At 44.1% G+C, this 21478-nt stretch overlaps 1 protein-coding gene across 11 annotated transcripts in view; it reads left to right on the plus strand.

Moving 5' to 3' along the window:
* GPR161 (G protein-coupled receptor 161) overlaps positions 1–21478 on the plus strand; it is a 57187-nt gene that overhangs the window by 5263 nt on the left and 30446 nt on the right. For 7 of the 11 annotated variants that reach the window (XM_017867565.1, XM_017867563.1, XM_017867569.1 and 4 more), the window contains one exon: positions 3884–3977. The exons of the other annotated variants lie outside the window; for them this stretch is intronic. In XM_017867565.1, coding sequence (XP_017723054.1) covers positions 3908–3977 — 70 coding nt within the window. In that variant the 5' untranslated portion in view covers positions 3884–3907. The remainder of the gene's footprint in view (positions 1–3883; positions 3978–21478) is intronic. 11 annotated transcript variants of the gene reach the window in all.

Raw genomic sequence — 21478 nt, forward strand, 5'->3', positions numbered from 1 at the left:
CACCATATTGGCGAGGCTGGTCTCAAACTCCTGACCTGAGGGGATTTGCCCGCCTCAGCCTACCAAAATGCTGGGATTACAGGCTTGAGCTACTGCGCCCAGCCAGTTATGTACATTTTAAATGCTGATGTATTCTTCCAAGTTTACCGTAAATTGATTGCTTACACTTCCTCTAATTCCTCCATCAAATTCTTTGCCAATTTTTTTAACTGAGTTGTTTGTAATTTCATCAACTTGTGAGGCTCTTTCTAAATTCTGGACTTTAATCCTTTTCTTGTTAATAAATCAAATATCTTTATGTCTTCTTCCCCAACTTTGCTTATTGTACTTTTGATTGTCCAGAAGTATTTAATTTTTATGAAGTTAAATCTCTATCATTTTTCTTTGTTTTCATGTTTTCTGTCTTGCTTAGGAAGTCCCCTCCTATTTCAAGAGTACATTTTCCTAAATTTTCTCTTTTCTCTCCATTCTTTCTTTGCTTTTCTCCATTTAAAAATATTTTAAATTTCTGCTTTTCCTTTATGTATTTTCCCTCCTTGTCACTTTAGCCAATCTATACTTTCTTTGACATTTATAGTAACTTTTATTTTTTCTTTTTCTAACCAAGTCTTAAGGATGAGCTCTTCTCCAGGTGGGTGAGGAGGGAGAGACGACATTCTGGGTGGTGAGAACAGTGTACAGAGCCACAGAGTTGAGAACAACAGTGAGTGTTTGGAGAACTGTGAGCAATTCAGGATGGTCGAGGTAGAGGATATCTGCAAATGAATAAATTCTGCAGGTGGCAGGGAATAGCATGAAATGGTCTGGCTGTGTAGGGGCCAATCAGTCTGCAATAGTTGGGAGGAGAGATTGGTGCGGGGCGGGTGAGATCGAAGATATGAAGAAGAAAGAAACGCCTGTTAGTAGTCCAGGGAAAAGATGGTGAGGCTCTGAGCTGGGGTAATGGCAGTGAGGATGAAGTTTTGACTTAGAACTAGTGATGCACTGGAAGTCTGTGATAGGAAATGGAACCAATTGCTTACGTTATCTCATTCAATCCTAAGAGTCAGTATGGAAATCCACGGCTCAGACATGTTCATTAATACACCCATGGTGACACACTCAGAAAGTGTCAGTCAGGGCCTAAACCCCATCAGGATTCCCTTAAGGAGTGGCCTAGGATGTCCTAGGCTTCTCTCCGGAGAGATTGGGTGGGTGGTGATGTTTTATCTAGGGTGGAGAAAAACATGAGGAATAGCATAGTGGGATGGTAGCAGCAGAGATGTGAATTCCATTTTGTGCATGTTATATCTGAGGTGCCTGAGTGTGACATATGGGAGACAACATCTACAAGGTGGGTGGATATGAATCTGGAGCACCAAAGAGTTTCTAGGCTATACATGGAGATATTGGAGTCATCAGTGTTTAAGTGGGCATAGAGAGGGAGCATATAGCGAGAAGAGCTATCAGATAGGACTCTTTCTTTTGCAAGTGGTAGAATATCCAGTTCAAATCCACTTAAGCAAAAAGGAAAGCTATTGGCTCGTGTCATTAAAATGCTCGAGTGTATTTGGCTTCTGGTGTGGGTTCAGGGTTCAAGTGATTTTAAGAGGACCCATTTTCTCCCTGGTTTTGACCTTTCTTTTTGCTAAGATTCTGTGTGGTGATCCCAAGCAGCTCTGGCAAGGGGGAAAGCTGCAGGTTCAAATCCAATGTGAAAGGGGAACTGTCCTCCCAGCTGTTTCAGCAACACTGTCGTTACGTCAGAGGAAGTTGGAAGATGCTGATTGGCGAGGCATAGGTCATGTGTCCCCATCCATGAAGCCACATGGATGTGGTGTGTGAAAAGGGTGGGTCTCCAGAGGAGCAACTGCTGGACAAGGGTAAGAGATATTGAGGAGGCTGACAGTTAATTTCCTCTGTAGATGAGAAAGGAAGAAATAGTGCCCCAGAGGGCATCTTGGAAAACTGCAGCACTTACAGGGTAGGATGATTAGCAGTAAGCAAGACTGGCAGGGAACCAAAGGATGGAGAGACAGGAGAGAGGAGCTCAGGGGAGACAAGGGAAGAGGGAGTCTCAAAGAAATGAAAGGAGTCAGAAGTGTCAGATGCTGCCGAGAGCTCAATAAGGGCCTATTGGGTTTGGCTAGGATGTTATGGTGACCTTGCCCAAAGCAAAGAGTCATTTATTTTGACCTTGGCTAGGACTACCCTCTAGAGGATTCCTGTGCTTACCTGTCTGCATTGCCCACCTCAGCCCTGGGTTGGACAGGTAAGGGCAGAGGTGTAGTGATGGCAGTCAGGAAATGTGCGCTTTGTCAGTAGTTAGGTCTATGACTGTGGGTAACTCATTTCAGCCCTTTGGGCTTTCATTTTGTCATCTGTAAAATGATAGACTAGAATGAGTTACTTTGAAGGCCTCTTTTAGCTCCAAAATGTTGGCATCTTTAAGGAGATTAGTGATTCTAAACATTTCTTAACGTCTCTGTTACCATGACCCTGGTCCAAGCCTTTGTCTCCACTTGGGCCACAGCGGTGGCCTCCTAACTGGGGTCCCTGCCTCCACGCTTGCCCCCTGCAGTCCACCCTTCACCCAGCAGCAGGCACAGTGACCTCTTGAAAACGTCAGTCATGTCTCTCCAGTGGCTTCCTCTCACACGTAGAATCCAATCCATACTCTTTCTCCATGCCTACAGTGCTTTTTGTAATCTGGCTCCCGACTACCTCCAAAGTCTGCTGTTCTCTTCCTCACTCCTCTCCAGCTTTCTTGCTAATCCTTAAACACGCCGAGCTCATTCCAGCCTCAGGGCCTTTGCAAGGGCTCTTCCCTGGCCTGCCCGAGATTCCCTCGCATCATTTTCTGGTCTCTGCTCAAATGTCATGTCCTCGGAGAGCCTTCCCTGATGACCCACCCCCAACCCAGACACCCATTCCCTCTCCACTTACCCTGTTTGATCTTTACTGCACCTACTACCCAGAATTGTTTCCTATTTTTTAAATTTATTTGTTTACTGTCTGTGTCCCCACCTCCAAAATGTAAGCTTCTGGATAGGAGAGATTTGAGCATGTCTTGTTCAGGGCTATGTCCCAGCTGTAGAGTCGAGCTAGGCACAGAGCAGCTCTTCAGTAAACGTATTTTGTGTAGCTCAGTGAGGAATGGGAAAACAAGAATATAGGAGTGTCCAGAAACCAGTGGCAGTGTGGCTATCATGGTGAGGGAGGGAGGGGACAGCCCTGTGCCTGAGGCATCTGTCTCACATATGGCCATCAGAAAAAAATGTACTCCTTTTAACTGTTTAAAAATAATATTCTCAGTTTTAGCAATATGGGCTTGGTTTGCCTGGCTCGATGAGGATAATAAATAAAAAATAATTAAGGGTAAAAACCAATTCACGTAGTCGTTATTGTTTATCTTGTGATAGAAGTAATCATCTCAGTCTTGTTCTCAGCACAGCTTCCATCTCTTGTCTTCTCAGAGCATGTGTATGTTTTTGTTTATGGAAGGGCCTGTTTTATTTTTCTTGATCTGTTTATTAAGTACATACAGTAAAAAACAGGATGAGAAGAATGAACCCAAATTGTTCACTTAGAGCAGGTTTTCTCAACCTCGGCACTATTGACATTTTTGACCAGATAATTCTTTTGTTGTTGGGAGCGATCTTGTATATTGTAAAATGTTCAGCAACATCCCCAGCCTTAGATGCCAATAGTATCCCCAAGGTGTGACAACCAAAAATGTCTCCAAGCATTTCCAGATGTGTGGGATCTGGAGAAGGGGGATTGAAAACTGGTGATGTAGGATAGTGGGGTAGGGAGTGGGTTTGATAGTTATCTAGTGTCTTCTGCTTGGACATTTTCAGACCCTCCCCAGCTAACCTCATTATTTTCACTTATGTCATTTCAGCTCTTCTGCTTAAAAAGAAAATATATGCAATTTCAGGGAAGGGGTTTTGAGCCAAAGGAAGCATGGAATATCAGCCCCACAGTTACAGGTGGAGGTAAATTAAAATTTCATCTTTCTCAGTCAGCTGCTTACCTGGGTGCCCACAACCCTCAGCCTGATCATCTGTGTGGTAGCTGAAGCAGCCCAGTTCTGGGAGGGGGCATCTTCCTATAGTGGGGCTTCAAATCTTGAGGCCCTGAACCCCTTACGGAGTCAAAGACAGTTCCATTTTGCATTCTCTTGCAATGCATCTTTTCTGTCTTCCATTTCATCTTTTCCTTATCAACAAGTAGTTGATATGCTCTGGCTGTGTTCCCAGCCAAATCTCATCTTGAATTGTAACTCCCACAATTCCCATGTGTCATGGGAGGAACCCAGTGGGAGGTGATTGAATTATGGGAGTGGGCGGGTCTTTCTTGTGCTGTTCTCATAGTACATGACTCTCATGAGATCTAATGGTTTTAAAAATGGGAATTTTTGCCTGCTGCCATCCATGTAAGATGTGACTTGCTCCTCCTTGCCTCCCAGCCATGGAACTGTACATGGAACTGTAAGTCCTTTTTCTTAAACTGTAAAACCTTTTCTTCCCAGTCTTGGGTATGTTTTATCAGCAGTGTAAAATGGACTAATAGAGTAGTTGAGTGAAATCTCTTTGGCTTTAACTACAATTTTTAAAAAATTTTTTTATTTTTATTTTTTTATGAGATGGAGTCTCACTGTGTCACCCAGTCTGGAGTGCAGTGGCACCATCTTGGCTCACTGCAACTCCTGCCTCTTAGGTTCAAGTATTCTCCTGCCTTAGCCTCCTGAGTAGCTGGGATTACAGGTGCCTGCCACCATGCCCAGCTAATTTTTGTATTTTTAATAGAGACGGGGTTTCACCATGTTGGTCAGGCTGGTCTCAATCTCCTGACCTTAGGCAATCCACCCGCCTCGGCCTCTCAAAGTGCTGGGATTATAGGTGTAAGCCACTGCACCTGGCCAGCTTTAATTAAAATGTGAAAGGGAAAAAAAGAATTGAGTTTTCTTTTCATGTCTTAAGTAATTTTCATAAACATTCCTTGAGTTTATCTTCTGACAACTTTCTGCTTGCTACTTTTACCCTCATTACCTCATAGATTCCTCTTGGCAGTCATATAAAGTAGGGTATATCTACTCTGTTTTTTGTCTTAGGAGAAATTGAGTCTCAGAGAGATTAAGGGACACACACACAGTCACAGGAAATTCAGACCTGGGTTTGGTGAAGATTCCAAAGCCCATGTTCTTTCTATTCGATATCAGGTTTAAGTGGATATTAGTGTAGGGGGAATATAAAATATTTGTTTTCTCCACATGCAGAGTGCTGTTGGGAATTCAAAGGGGAAACTGAGGAAGCGTTCAAAAGCTTTCTGGAAGAGAAAACATCCTCACCTAAAATAAAATCTTGTATTATGGCCGGGTGTGGTGACTCATGCCTGTAATCCCAACAATTTGAGCAGCCACTGTGGGCAGATTGCTTGAGCCCAGGAGTTTGAGACCAGCCTGGGTAATATAGCAAAACCCCTTCTTTACAAAAACAATACAAAAATTAGCTAGGTGTGTTGGCACACACCTGTAGTTTCAGCTACTTGGGAGGCTGAGGTGGGAAGGTCACCTGAGTCCAGGAGTTTGAGGCTACAGTGAGCTATGATCACGCCACTGCACTCCAGGCTGTGTGACAGAGCGAGACCCTGTCTCAAAAAAACAAAACAAAACAATACTTGTGTTATGAGAAGACATGAATGTCTGAAAGGATAACTAAAATATAAAAAGCAAACTGTAGACCGGAAGAGATGGTAAGGGTCATTGTAGAGGTAGCATTTCCTAGAAAGGCAAAGGCCTCTTCAGAGTTCTTAAGGTGGACTAGAGATAGATGGTGTTCAAATAAGTGGCAACAAGGAGGTGAGCGGCCGGGGTAGGGAATGGCTTATGGTGGTGACCTCCGAGCTCTCTCAGGCTGCATGCATCCTCTCCTGCCCTTTAGTGTCACTTCAACTGGAGAAAATGCTCAGTTACAGAAAGCTGCTATGAGTGAATGACAACATAAACAAGGAATTTGAATTCTATTGACCGCAATAGCATCTATAGACATTTTCAGAATAATAGTTTACATATGTGTGCAACCTCATTTATTTGGTCTTCAGACAGCTAGGGGTATATTTGGTTGGGAGACCCTTCACAGTAGCTGCCACCCACGATTTGGGAATGCCTAACTTAGAGGATGTGTCATAGTAGAGTTTATAGGGGAAATAAAAATAGAGCCGGGCACGGTGGCCCACACCTGTAATCCCAGCACTTTGGGAGACTGAGGCGGGTGGATCACAAGGTCAGGAGTTTGAGACCAGCCTGACTAACACGGTGAAACCCCTGTCTCTACTAAAAATACAAAAATTAGCTGGGCCTGGTGGTGGACACCTGTAGTCCCAGCTACTCGGGAGGCTGAGGCAGGAGAATCGTTTGAACCCAGGAGGCGGAGATTGCAGTGAGCTGAGATTGCGCCATTGCACTCTAGCCTGGATGACAGGGTTTGACTGTCTCAAAAAAAAAAAAAAAAAAAAAAGGAAAAGAAAAAAAGGGAGAAGCAAGATAATCAAGAAATTGTACATGTTATGCAGGCCTGTGCAAATATCTTCTGCACTGACACCTGTGGTCTCTTCCAAAAAATTCATATTTTCTGGAGTTGGCCTTTTGAAAGATTCTAATGAAAGTCTTTCAGTATAAAACATATTTGTCTGCATTTACATATTGGCCTTTCTGATGGTATAAAATCCAACAGGACTCAACAGTCTTGTTTAAATTTTTGTTTAAATTCAGCAGTTTCCCTCCTATAACTTAAAACATATTAAGTTCTACTCTGGGCCCTAGACTATTTCAAGGGTCCCTGTTTCCTGGAACAAATCAGCCCTCCCCAAAGGCACAGGAGGAAATGACTTGTGTCTGACAGAGTCTGTACTCAGAGAACTTTGCACTGAAGCCCTCCCTCAGGATAATATTAGCTTTTACTTTACCCAGACCTTTAATATGCTTGACAAGGGAAACTGCAGATAAGTATACTTTTATAGGGAAAAGGGGCAGCTGAAAGTTGAAAGAAATTACAGAGAAAGTATAAAAAGGAGACAGAGTGTGCAATACACATTTGATGTAAGAGGAAAACATTCTGGTTATAAGTCCATTTTGTGTTGCTATACAGGAGTACCTGAGGCTGGGTAATTTATAAGGAAAAGAATTTATTTGGCTTATGGTTCTGCCAGACTGGACAAGAGGCATGGGGCCAGCATCTGCTTCTGGTGAGGCCTCCCATGGCAAAAAGAGGAGCAGGCGTGCACACAGCTTGAGAGGGAGCGGGAGAGCAATGGGAGGAGTACCACCCTCTGCATGAGCTCAGAGAGCAAGAACTTACTACTGTGGGGATGGCACCAAGCCTGCCCCCATGACCCAAACACCTCTAGGCCACACCTTCGACACTGGGGATCACATTGCAACATGGGATTTACAGGGGACAAATACCCAAACCATATAAACGACCTTTACCAGTCTTGAGGGAATCACAGTGTTTTGGATCATATAATAATGACTCACTGTGATAACCCACTGGCTGAGTGACTGTGGGCAAGCTAACAACCTTCTCCGAGGTTCCAGAAGAAAATGCTCCCATTAGAATTGCTCTCTAAGTTTTTTCCCAAGTCAAAGTTCCACGTATCTTGGCATTTAATGACCGCAAATTATTATGAAAATTATGTTTTGTATACCTTATTTTAAAAACAGAAAAATGTGTGATAGATTTTCATGAATTTTGCTTAAAGACTTAAAGAGTTTTGGTAGTTTCAGGGTGGTATTAATAAAACTCGACCAATTCAGAAAACTCAGCTATCTAGAATGGAGCATTTCCTGAGGATTAGCTTGAGTGTTAGTGCATTTTTGAAAGGGAAATTGTAACTGGACACCCTCTTCTTCCAATGATTAGAATGTTCGATTTTATTTGGAGTTATCATGGGAAAAGGGATACGAGTTAGGGTTGCAGCAGTGTTTGAACTGGGGGTTGAGGAGAATGGGACAGGGTGGACAGGAGAAGGAGATGGATGGGCAGATGAAGACATGGTGGCACCAATCCTTACCAGCAGCTGAGCTGACTGCATCATCATATTCATCACAGCACAGTTTGCCTTCCTCAGCACCTCTCTTCTCATTTTCAACCTGTGTGTCAAGTTAGGATTGCTTTTCACAACGTGGGAAGGCAACCCTGCTACAGGACTTAACCAAAAAGGGGTTAGCTAGCTGGGGTTGGGTGTAGTGACTTCACAGTTCATTAGGTAGCTTGGGCTGCTTCAGCATCAGACAGACTTGGAACAGCCTTGGGCAGTTCTGATCTTTTGTGACCCAGCTTCACCTTAGGGATTTTCTGTTTTCTATTGCATGGGACTTACAGCTACATGACCAAAAAATCACATTCACCTTCAAGCATTGACTTTGAGTTCCAGTCAGGAGAAAGGGAAAGGAGAAGAGTAAAAGCCACAGCTGAGTCTGTCCCTTTGTATTGGAGAATGGCTTTCCGCCACTTTGTAGACTGGGTCTAACGGCCACTCCAGCTTCCATGCAAGCAACTGTGTGTGTGTGTGTGTGTGTGTGTGTGTGTGTGTGTGTGTGTGTGTGTGTAATTTTTTTGAGACAGGCTCTTGCTTTGTTGCCCAGGCTGGGGTGTAGTGGTACAATCATAGATCACTGCAGCCTTGACCTTCTGGGCTCAAGCGATCCTCCTCCCCAGCCTCCTGATTAGCTGGGACTACAGGTATGTATTATCATGCCTGGCTAATTCTTTGTTTCTTTCTTTGGTTTTTAGCAGATACAAGATCTTACTGTATTTTCCAGACTGCTCTTGAACTCCTGAGCTCAAGCAATTTTCTTGCCTTGGCCTCCCAAAATGTTGGGATTATATGCATGAGCCACCATTCCTGAATCAAGCCAGTATATTTTTGTGGGCACATTTGGTACCCCACATGAAATCAGGGTTCTTTTGATAGAAGAGGAGAATGGATGTTGGCTGGATAATGAATAGTGTCTGCTACTCTTCTGCAGAGTAAACAGGAAATGCCTAGTGTGTCAAGGTGTCTAGTGTCTCATTGTTCCTATATTTATTCATCACAATTATTGAACATCTACGATGTGCCAGGCACTTTTCTAGGTGCTGATTAGAAAATTTACAGACCAAAATTTCCTCACCCTCATGGAACCTACAGTCTTGTGAAAGAGTAAGACATTAGCAAGGACACACACATGTGCTAAGGACAAAAAGCAAAGAAGGGGATGGGCCAGGAAGTGTTGGAGTGGGTATGAAGTGTTACATAGTATGGATGGGGAAGGCTCTGCTGAAAAGGTGAGTTAAAGGTAAGGGCATTCTGGGCATAGGAAACAGCAAGTGCAAAGCCCCCGAGCTGGAAATGTGCTTGATGGGTTTCAGAAATAGTGAGGAGGCTAGTGTGTTGGAGTAGAATCAAAGGTAATTTTTATTATGAGATTGGAGCGGTAATGGAGAGCCAGGCCCTGGAGGGAGCTGCAGGTCTAGGTAACAACTTTGGGCTTGCTCTAAGTGACATGGGAATCCTTTTACGGTTTTGAGCAAAGCCGTGACTTGTTTTGATGTCTGTTTTAACAGGTTCACTGTGGTTGCTGTATTGAGAAAAGGGGAAGGGTGGAAGCAGGAGGATTCGTGGGAAGCTATTTTAATAATCCAGAGAAGATATAATGTAGCCTGGTCCAGAGTGGTGGTAGCAGAGAATAGTAAGACAAAGGTGATTTCTGGATGCTTTTCAAACCTAGAGCCAGTATATTTGCTAATGGACTAAGTCCGGGACATGAGAGAATGAGGAGCTAGGAGTGACTCCATAGTCTAGGGCCTGCACAACTGGAAGGATGGGGTGGCGCACGTGGAATGAGGAGGAACACAGGAAGAGCAGCTTGAGAGGTCAAAGACTCAAAATCTGGTTTTGGACACAGGCTTGCAATGCCTGAGACATGCAGGTGGACATGTTGGTCGGAGGTAGGAGTCTGGAGCTCCAGGGAGTGGCACTGGCTTCTCTCCATCTGAGCAGGGGCTCCTGGCACAGTTGCCTGTTGAAGCACCACAGCCACTTCTGGCAGCAGCGCCAAACAGACTTGCAACAGCCTTGGGCAGTTCTGATCTTTTGTGACCCAGCTTCACCTCGGGGATTTGCTGGGAGCCCAGGCCATGGGCCAGTGTCTGTGGAGGCTTCCTCAAGCCTGCTCTGGAAGGGCTGGAATTTCTGCCCTCTCCCACTGAGGGAATGACGTGGTTGAGGCTGGGGCAGCCAGCGGGCTACCAGAGGAAAAAATCCCTGCCTAATGTGCAGCTCAAACAGTGATTTCTATGAGGACTTGCTTGATCTTCAGGTTGCTAAAGCTGTCACAGAAAGCTGTGTGGATCCCCAGCTGTTTTTTCTTCTCTATTCCTAAAGTGCTTTCCTCTTGGGGACTGAGGCTCTCCCCAGCGTGAGCTGTCTTCATCACGAGTCCTGCTAGTTGCTTGTGGATTTTCTAGGAGACTGACATGGACCTCTGCTGTCTGTGCTGACTGGGAAACATGAAGAGGTGAAGACAGTTTTTAATAAAAGAGGTGGAGACCTGGGAGAGAGGCCAGTTGTCCTTTTAAAAATTCACTGACCGTCTATGGTTGAGAGCCCAGCTTTGCTTAGGATTACGTGTCCCTTACATTTTCCTACATGCCGCAACAAAAACTGCAGAGGGAGTTGATTCACAAAAAGTAGAGTTCTGTTTTACCATGTCACCTGGGGAGTTGTCCCACTTGCTGGGGTGGGCACAGCATGATTAATGGTTTTATTCAGTGGCCTCAGCCTTGGAAGTCACTGCTGTATTAGTTCCTTGAGAGCAATAATTAATGCCAGACAAGGTCTTAGTTTCCTCATATGTTACAGGAGGAGGTTAGACTAGATGTTTTTTAAGGATCTTATCTCTAACAATGGGTGAGAAGCTATGGAAATAGCTGGCTTCCTTCATTTCATGACTCTCCAATCCCTGTGGGACAGAGAAGTTAAACAGAAGATGCCTAGATATGTTTTTTCTTCCAAAATTTTAAAATTATGGTAAAATACACATAACATAAAGTTTACTGTCTGTATTAGTTCGTTTTCACACTGCTATAAAGAAATAGCTGAAACTGGGTAATTTATAAAGGAAAGAGGTTTATTTGAATCACAGTTCTGCATGCTGGGGAGTCTTCAGGAAACTTATAATTATGGCAGAAAAAGTAGAACCACATACCTTCTTCACAAGGCAGCAGGAGAGAGTGAGCACTCAGGGAAACTGCCACTTTTAAAACCATCGGATCTCCTGAGAACTCAGTCAGTATCATGAGAACAGCATGAGGGAAATCGCCTCCATGATCCAATCGCCTCCCACCAGGTCCCTCCCTTGACATGTGGGGATTACAATTTGAGATGAGATTTGGGTGGGGACACAGAGCCAAACCATATCATTCTTCCCCCGGCCTCTCCCAAATCTCATGTCCTTTTCACATTTCAAAACCAATTATCCCTTTCCAACAGTCCCTCAAGGCCTTAACTTATTCCAGCATTAACCAAAAAGTCCAAGCCCAAAGTCTTATGTAAGACAAGGCAAGTCCCTTCTGCCTATGAGCCTGTAAAATCACAAGCAAGTTAGTTACTTCCAAAATACAATGGGGGTACAGGTATTGGGTAAATGTTCCCATTCCAAATGGGAGAAATTGGCAAAAACAAAGGAACCACAGACTCCATGCAAGTCTGAAACCCAGCTGGGCAGTCATTAAATCTTAAAGCTCCAAAATCTCTTTTGACTCTATGTCTCACATCCAGGGCATGCTGATGCAAGGGGTGGGCTCCCATAGCTTTGGGCAGCTCCACCCCGTGGCTCTTCAGGGTACAGCCTCTGTGGCTGCTTTCACAGGCTGGTTGAGTGCCTGCGGCTTTTCCAGGTGCATGGTGCAAGCTGTTGGTGGATCTATCTTTCTGGGGTCTGAAGGACGGTGGTCCTCTTCACACATCTTCACTAGGCAGTGCCCCAGTGGGGACTCTGTGTGGGGGCTCCAACCCCACATTTCCCTTCTGCACTGCTCTAGTAGAGTTTCTTCGTGAGGGCTCTGCCCCTGCAGCAGACTTCTGCCTGGACATTCAGGCATTTCCATACATCCTCTGACATCTAGGTGGAGGTTCCCAAGGCTCATCTCTTACCTTCGGTGCACCTGCAGACCCAACACTATATGGAAGCTGCCAAGGCTTGGGGCTTGCACCCAGTGAAGCAATGTGAGAACTCCCTCACTACCACGAGAACAGCATGAGGAAACCACCCCCATGATCTGATCACTTCCCAGCAAGTCCCTCCCTTGACATGTGGGGGTTATGATTTGAGATAAGATATGTGTGGGGACACAGAACCAAGAAATATTACCATCTTAACCATTTTTAAGTGCACAGTTGAGTGGTATTAAGTACATTCATACTGTCGTGCAGCCATCACCACCATCCATCTGCAGAAGTCTCTAGCTTGTAGAAACCCTATTCCCATTAAACCGCAATTCCCCATTCTGCCCTCCATCCAGCTCCTGGCAACCACCATTCTACTTTGTCTTTCTAATTTTGACTACTCTAGATACCTCATGTAAGTAGAATCATAAAATAGTTTTCTTTTTGTGACTAGTGTATTTTACTTAGCATATGTCCCCAGGTTTCATCCATGTTACAGCAAATGTCAGAATTTCCTTCCTTTCCTAAGACTGAATAATATGTATGTATGTGTATATATATACTACAATTTGCTAATCCATTCAGCCCTTGATGGAGATTTGGGTTGCTTCTACATTTTAGCTATTGTGAATAATGCTGCTATGAATATTGGTGTGCAAATATCTCTTTGAGACTTTGCTTTCAGTTCTTTTCGTTATATACACAGAAATAGAATTGCTGGATCATATGGTAATTCTATGTTTCATTTTTTGAGGAACTGCCATACTATTCTCCACAGTGGCTGTACCGTTTTACATCCCTGCCAACAGCGTAAAAGGGTTGCAATTTCTTTGCATCCTCACCATTTGCTTTTTTTCTTTTCTTTTCTTTTTGATAGTAGCCATTCTAGTGGGTATGAAGGTGATATCTCATTGTGGTTTTGATTTGCATTTACCTAAATCATTAGTGACATTGAGCATCTTTTCATGTGTCTATTGGCCATTTGCTCGTCTTTGGAAAAATGTCTATTCAAGTCCTTTGCTTATTGAAAAACTTTTATTAACACTTTTTTTTTTTTTGAGACAGAGTTTCACTCTTGTTGCCCAGGCTGGAGTGCAGTGGCACGATCTCGGCTTACTGCAGCCACCACCTCCTGGGTTCAAGCAATTCTCCTGCCTCAGCCTCCCAAGTAGAAAATTTTTTTATGTGTATGGATTTAAGGGGTACAAGTGCAGTTTTGTTACATGAATGTATTGCACAGTGGTGAAGTCAGGGCTTTTAGTGTATCCGTCACTGGAGTAATGTACATTGTACCCATTAAGTTGTTTCTCCTCATCCACTCCCCTTCCTAACCCTCACCCTGCTGAGTCTCCATCATCTACCACTCTACACTCTACACCACTTCTATAGTCTGTGTCCCTGTGCATACATTATTTAGTGCCCACTTATGTGGTGTTTGTCAGAGTTGCTTCACCTAATGTAACCCTTTGCTTATTTTTAAATTGGATTGTTTGTGTTTTTCTTGTTGAGTTTTAGGAGTCCTCTATATATTCTGGATATTTATCCTTTATCAGATATATAATTTGCAAATATTTTCTCCCAATCTGTGGGTTGTCGTCTTTTTACTCTGTTGATGGTGTCTTTGGATGCACAAAATTTTAAACTTTTCATGAAGTCCAGTTTGTCTATTTTGTTTTCTGTTGCCTGTGCCTTTGGTGTCATTTATAAGAAATCACTGCCAAATCCAGGGTCATCTGTGACTTGATATATTGTCTGTGTTGTTTCTGAGCCTCAATCTCTTCTCTACCCCGCTTATTTGTTTGTTTCTTTCTGTTTTTAAATAAAATTATTAGCCCAATAGATCAATAAAATAATTTATACTTACTACATCTTCTTTCATTCCACGAACAGGGAGAGTCTTTCAAATAAGCAAAAGCAGAGTGGAAATGGGAGAGTGCGGCACAGCTGGCTGCAGCAGAGGGCCTGGGAAGGGGTTGGTGGTGAGGAGTCTGCAACACACTGAGGCTCAACCGTGTAGCATCTCATCTGCTGTGGTGAATGGATGGATTGAAGATAAACAATAGACTCACAGGCACATTACCAAGTTGTAGGGCTAATATCTACTGTTCTCTTGAACTAGTCACTTAACCTTTCTGAGCCTCAGTTTCCCCATTTTATTTATTTAACAAACATGTAGCACTAATCACTGTTCTAAGCACAGTACAAATATTAACTCATTGACTCCTACCACCAATCCTATGAGGTAGATACTCCTATTATCCCTGTTTTACAGATGAGGACTGATGCTGGGAGGGGTTAAGTAACATGTCAAGGCCACAAAGGCAGTAAGTAGCAGAGCTGGGATTTGGAACCCAGGCTTTCTAGTTTCAGAGCTCATGCTCTTAACCATTATGTCATGCTACCTCTTTAAAAAGGGGGAGAAGTCATCCCTACCTGTAAAAGTTATTCAGAAAATCAAATGAGATGATGTGTGTAATAGTATGTCATGTATTACACTGTGTTTTGCAAATACTATCATTATTAATAGTAATTAAGCAATACTCTAGAAATAGATAAAATTCTCAAGGAATCTTATAGGAAGGAAAGAATGGATTAAGGATTGAGCCTTGGGAATGTCTATACCCAGAATCCAAGGGCTTGGATTTGGAACAATATTTGATAGACTCGCTGCTGATGCCCTTGTGGACAGGGTCACAGTCAGTTGCAGAAGCTGGAGAGAAACCCCAAACTGCTGACTTCCAGCGGCATTTGCAGAAGGATGTTGTGAAGGGCAGTGAGGTGCTCAAGTTGATCACGTACGTGTGGAGAGCACCAAAGCCAGTTCTCTCCCATTGGCGAATTCAGAATTCAGAAGTCCATAAGGCCATCTGGGGTTCTGACTCTAGCTTCTTTGCCTTCCTGCGGTACATTTTCCCAAGCAGATGAGAGCTCAGACCTGCTGCACTTTGTTCAAAAGTGAGAGGTTTTGAACAAAGACATTGCTAGATTTGTGGTGCCCTAATGGGGAGAGGGCCAAAGCACTGTGCATTGCAACAGACTCTGGGTTGGCTGGGTGGGTACATGCCCCTGGGGTTGCAGAGGCCACGTCCTTGTGCCTGCCATCTATGGGGCAACTTTCGGTTGAGTGCCAGGGAAGGATGGAGGGAGCACAGGAGGGAGCCTTCGCACCTGGCTGTTTACACATAGGTGTGGGCACCCAGGGAGCCCGTGATCTCTTTCTGCCTCTCAACGAGCTGTGTGGCCTGGTTTGTGGTTGGGATGAAAGTAGGGGTTCCCTTTCTTTATCTCAGTTACAGGGTGGTTATTAGAACCTTCTTCCCAAGCCTACCCCCACCACACACCCTGCCCCGGTTAGTGACTCATGTGTGTAAAGTGCTTTGAGGTGCCGAGATGAAGGGGCCCTAAGAGTGTGGCCAAATGGGCAGCGGGATGATTTTCCCCGGGCTTGTTGGAAGTGGTGTTGAGGGATTTTCCTCACCTGGAGGATTATTTATTTGAACAGCTTATGTACCTACCTGTTTGCACTTGATTTCTGTAGAAGAGGGCAGCTGGAGGTCCCAGCGCTGCAGGCTGGTCCGCTCTTCGTAAGAATTGATAGTGGGATTCGCAGAGTGGAAATGAAATGGTGCATTCTGCTCTAAAGCAGCCTGTGGAGGAGGAAATGGAACACTGCCTCACTCAGGCAGATTTAAGGATATCAGAAGAGACCTTTATGATAAAAAAAAAAACAAAAACAAAAAAAAAACAAAAAAAAAAACTATTTTCTCTGGAATAGAATTCTGGAGAGGACAAGTGTGTCTTGTCCTATGCAGGAGACCCTCATTAGAGAGGCGTGAGGACCCGCCTCCTTCTGACCACTACACTCCACCAGTAATCCCGGGCCTGTGATTTGCAGGCTCTCAGGCTGTCCCTTGGATGGCCTCATATATGAGGGGCATTGTGGAGATGGGGGAGGTCTCACTTTCCTTACAGTGGCTTGTGAACTGGGACATAGATCTTCTGATCCTAAAGGGACACACTCTGGGAGTGAAGAGCTTCTCAATGCCTCCGTATGAGAAGAGTCTACTTCCTAGGGGGGCCCAGGAGCCCATGGCAAAAAGAGGAGGAAAAAGAGGAGGCTGAGGCAGGCAGAGCTGTGCTTGAGTTGGCCTAAACTTGACAAAGGGAAGGCTTCTGGTAGCAGTGTCCAAAGAGGTGGAGTCTTGACATGTGATATGTAGATCATGATATATCAGAATATTAGGATTCTGTAAGTTGCAAGTGATAGAAACCCAGCAAAATCAGTGTAAGGGAATGAAAAAAAGTGACTGGCTTATGTAACTAGAAAAAGAAGATTCAGAATCTCAAATCCTTTTATCAGCATTTGTGGATGAATTCGCCTGTGTCCTCCCCACCCAGCCACCCCATTGTCCTGTGCTCTCATCCTCTGCTTTATTTGCTGGTAAGCTCCTCCCATGTAGTGTTAAAGGTGGCCGGCTGCTGCAACCCTGGGTTCGTACTTTGTCACACTGCCAGCCCTGTGGTAAGCTAGCCTGTCCTCTAACGCTTCCCACCAAAATCCTGGACCTAGGGTCAGGTGAGCATCCCTAGCCCCATCAGGGAGACTCTCTAGCCACCCTAGTTGAGCTGACCCCTAGAGCTGCAAGTGATGATGGCTTCACCCAAATCACATGGCCTAAAAATTTGAAAAGGGTAGGCCAGAAATAGGTCATTTCCCAAAGTAAAATCAGGTTAAACTCTTCAAATGGTAACACTAGCATGCAGTGAAGTGTTACTGTGCACCAGATGCTGCTCCAGGCACTTTATACAAATGAACTCAGTCCTCACAATAGCTCTAAGAGGAAGATGATACTCATTTTATAGACAAGGACACAGAAGGCAACCGTTTCACTTAGGCTTATGTAGCTAAAAAGTGGATGGGCTGGGCTTCAAATCCAGACAGTTGGCTTTAGCATCTGTGCCTTTTTTTTTTGAGACATAGTCTCACCCTGTCTCTTAGGCAGATGGCGCAATCTCGGCTCCTGGGTTCAAGCAGTTCTCCTGCTTCAGTCTCCTGAGTACCTGAGATTACAGGTGTGTGTCACCATACCTGGCTAATTTTTGTATTTTTAGTAGAGACAGGGTTTCACTATGTTGGCCAGGTTGGTCTCGAACTCCTGACCTCATGATCCACCCACCTCAGCCTCCTAAAGTGCTGGGATTACAAGTGTGAGCCACAGCGCCTGACTGGCATCTGTGCTCTTAACCATCAGGCCACACAGTCTTTCTGACAAGTGCAGGGCAACAGCAGTATGATCAGGAAGAAATTTTTACCTTAAGTCAATCAAAATGAAAGAGTTGTAGGTAAAAATGTGAGACCACAAAATAACCCAAATTTACACAATAAATTATAGAAAGAACCTAGCCTTATGCTGTAGTAATCCTATCCTTGAAGCTCAAGGCATTTCTGGAATTATTTCTTGGATATTACCATGCAAAGCAGCTTATAAAACACAACAGATACCTGTCTCAGTACTCTAGTGTTGCCTTGTTTTTGATTTTTGTTTTTTAACTTTTAAGTTCAGCAGTACATGTGTGGGTTTGTTATACAGGTAAACTCATAGCACAGGGGTGTGTTGTGCAATTATTTTGTCACCCAGGTACTAAGCCTAGTACCTAACAGTTATTTTTTCTGCTCCTCTCCCTCCTCCCATTCTCCACCCTCAAGTAGGCCTTAGTGTTTGTTGTTCCTCTCTGTGTTCTCATCATTTAGCTTCCACTAATAGGTGAGAACATGTGATATCTGGTTTCCTGTTTCTGCATTAGTTTGCTAAGGATAACAGTCTCCAGCTCCATCCTTGTCTCTACAAAGACTATGATCTCATTCTTTTTATGTGTGCATAGTATTCCATGGTACATATGTACCACATTTTCTTTATCCAGTCTATCATTGATGGGCACTTGGACTGATTACAAAATGGTATTAATTACTGAATTGAGTCATAAGATTCGACTTTGAATGACCTGAAGCCGTTGCCAGTAGTCTAATCCAGCAGACAATTTACTATCTCTGGAAATGCACAAGAAGACTGGAAATGCACAAGAAGACTGAAGACAATTCCAAAAGAGGAATGACCACAATCTGTTGAGCTGTGGTGGCAAGGATGAGTTAGTGATCGGCTTCTCTGATGACCTGTCTGAGAGGGATAGCTCTCTTTCTCAGGGATAATTTCTGATAGGTTTATTAAAACCTTCGTCTAGCTGTTTCTCGGAGAAGCAGTGCAAGGTGATTTACTTGGCCAGGGCAGGATGTAGTGAGTGTGGGAGTTCTGAGGCACCTTTGTGTCTGGCAGTAGAACAGCCCCAGAGAGTGGAAATGTGAGTCACACTTGAGCTTGCTTCCATTCAGTGGGCCCTGGCTTGTTGGGCCCTGGGTAAGCTGGCTGCCCGCCAGGAAGCCTTCTCTGGCTGGGGCATTCCAAACCACTTCTCTTGTTCTTTAAAGATACACCCTGAGGGATTTGCTGGGGCTTGTGCCTTCCCTACTCCAGATCTCCTGGCAGAGACTGGGATTTTGAATTTCGCTGGGTGGGCAGCTCTTAGGCCCACATTCCTCCTCTGTCTCCTGGGGAATGTTGGACCAGAAGGCCTGAAAGACTGCAGCCAATTCTGGGCTCTCTGATTCTCAGGTCACTGGTGTGCTTACTAAGATGGAGTCTTGCTCTGTCGCCCAGACTGGAGTGCAGTGGTGTGATCTCAGCTCACTGTAACCTCTGCCTGCTGGGTTCCAGTGATTCTCCTGCCTCAGCCTCCTGAGTACCTGGAATTACAGGCACCCGCCACCACTCCTGGTTAATTTTTGTATTTTTAGTAGAGATGGAATTTCACCATGTTGGCCAGGCTGGTCCTGAACTCCCGACCTCAAGTGATCTGCCCACCTTGGCCTCCCAAAGTGCTGGAATTATGGGCATCAGCCACTGCGCCAGGCCTAAATTTTATTTTTTATTGCTCCTATTTAGATGTATCTACATATTTACCAATTTTTTTTCTTTTTTTGTTTGAGACGGAGTCTCACTTTCTCGCCCAGGCTGTAGTGCAGTGGTGCGATCTCGGCTCCCTGCAAGCTCCACCTCCCAGGTTCACGCCATTCTCCTGCCTCAGTCTCCCGAGTAGCTGGGACTACAGGTGCCCGCCACCACACCCGGCTAATTTTTTGTATTTTTAGTAGAGACGAGGTTTCACTGTGTTGGCCAGGATGGTCTCGATCTCCTGACCTCATGATCTGCCCACCCCGGCCTCCCAGAGTGCTGGGATTACAGGTGTGAGCCACAGCGCCTAGCCCAAATTTTTTTCTAACAATTGATTCTTGTACCCTACCTCTTGTCTCTGGATTGTTTCCTTCTTTGTGAAATGTATCCTTAAGCAGATCACTCAAGAGTTGTCATTAGTTAACTATTCAGGTTTTGTTCACCCCAAAAGTATATTTACCTTCTTTTGAATGATATTATAGAACTTTAGAGCAAACGTTCTTTTCCTTAGATATTATTCCATTGTTTTCTGGCTTTTTTTTTTTTTTTTTTTGCTGTTGAAGAGTCTACTGTTTATCTAATTGTTACTCTATAGGTGAAATTGCTTTTTCCGTTTCTCTGTATGTTGGTGTTTTCATTTTTTATTCTGATGTGTCTTGATGCAGTCTTTCAAAAAAATTATTTTCAGAATTTGTTACATTCTTTCAATTTGAGGACGCATGTATTTTTTTTAATCCTAGAAAATGTTCAATCCTACCTCTAAATTCTTGTTAACCCTAGTAGGTTGGATATGTTTGACTCAAGTAACAGAAACCCAACTCAAAATAGCTTTAAAACAGTTTTAAAATTTATTACTTCACATAACAAAAAACCAGGAGAAAGGTGACTTCAGGATTTATTAATTTATTAACCCAAGGATCAGCCTTTCTTTTCAGCCACGCTCAGCATGTTGGCTTCGCATCCCTAATGGTCTCAAGATGGCTGCCACAACTCCAGGCTCCCTTTCTGTCTTTGCCTCTAGGGTCATTAGAGAGATTTGTCTTCCTTGTGTCTTTGTGAGATCAAAGCAGCTTTACCCAAAAATCTTCCCCCTTCCCCTCATCAAAGACTTTTCCTCCTGCCTAACTACAGGGGAGACTGCCAGAACTGCAAGAAGAAAGGGAACACAGTGATTAATCTAGACCCATCAGGATCTGTATCCCAGAACTAGGGATAAGATCAGCCTTCTCTGAGGCACTTGGAGGAGGGCTGGACACCAGACAAAGTCAGAGGTCTGCCAGTTAAGAAAAAAACTGAGAATGGTTGCTGGGTAGGTAGCCAACAGTGTCTACTCCTTTAATTCTCTCTAACCTCACCTGCTGCCCTTCTATTGGACATAGGTTGGATTTTCTTAGCCCCTTCTTCCTGTATTTTTGACTTGTATTTTGACTTTTATTACATAGTTTCAATTTCTTAATTTTTCTCACTGCATACTGAGTAATTTCCTCAGACCTCTCTGCTAGGAATCATCTTTCAGTTAATCATCTTTCTCATTAGCTAAATCTGCTGTTTAACATACCCATTGGTTTGTCTTGCATTATGGTTTCTAGTTCTTTTACTTTCTTTTTTTTTTTGAGATGGAGTTTTGCTCTTGTCTCCCAGGCTAGAGTGCAATGGCATGATCTCAGCTCACTGAAACCTCCACCTCCTGGGTCTAAGCAGTTCTCCTGCCCCAGCCTCCCAAGTAGCTGGGATTACAGGTGCCCACCACCACACCCAGCTAATTTTTGTATTTGTAGTAGGGATGGAGTTTCACCACGTTGACCAGGCTGGTCTCGAACTCCTGACTTCAGGTGATCCACCCACTTCGGCCTCCCAATGTGCTGGGATTACAGGAGTGAGCGACGGCACCCGGCCTCTTTTCTTTTTAAAAGTTTTAATTGTATTGGTTTTATTGTCTCTTTCTTTTCCTTCTTTCTTTCTTTTTCTTTCTCTCTCTCTCTTTCTTTCTTTTTTTCTTTTTTCTTTTTTTTTTTTAATGGAGACAGGGTCTCACTCTTTCATCTAGGATGGAGTGCATTGGTGTGATCATGGCTCACTGTAGCCTTGACCTCCCGGGTTCTGGTAATTGTTCTCCAACCTCAGCCTCCCAAGTAGCTGGGACTACAGGCACACACCACCAAGCGTGGCTAATTTTTTTGTAGAGATGAGGTTTCACCACATTGCCCTGGGTGGTCTCGAACTCCTGAGCTCAAGCCATCCACCTACTTCGGCCTCCCAAAGTGTTGGGGTTATAGGCG

Source organism: Rhinopithecus bieti, unplaced genomic scaffold, assembly GCF_001698545.2.
Source record: "Rhinopithecus bieti isolate Rb0 unplaced genomic scaffold, ASM169854v2 scaffold_3763, whole genome shotgun sequence".
Taxonomy (NCBI): Eukaryota; Metazoa; Chordata; class Mammalia; order Primates; family Cercopithecidae; genus Rhinopithecus; species Rhinopithecus bieti.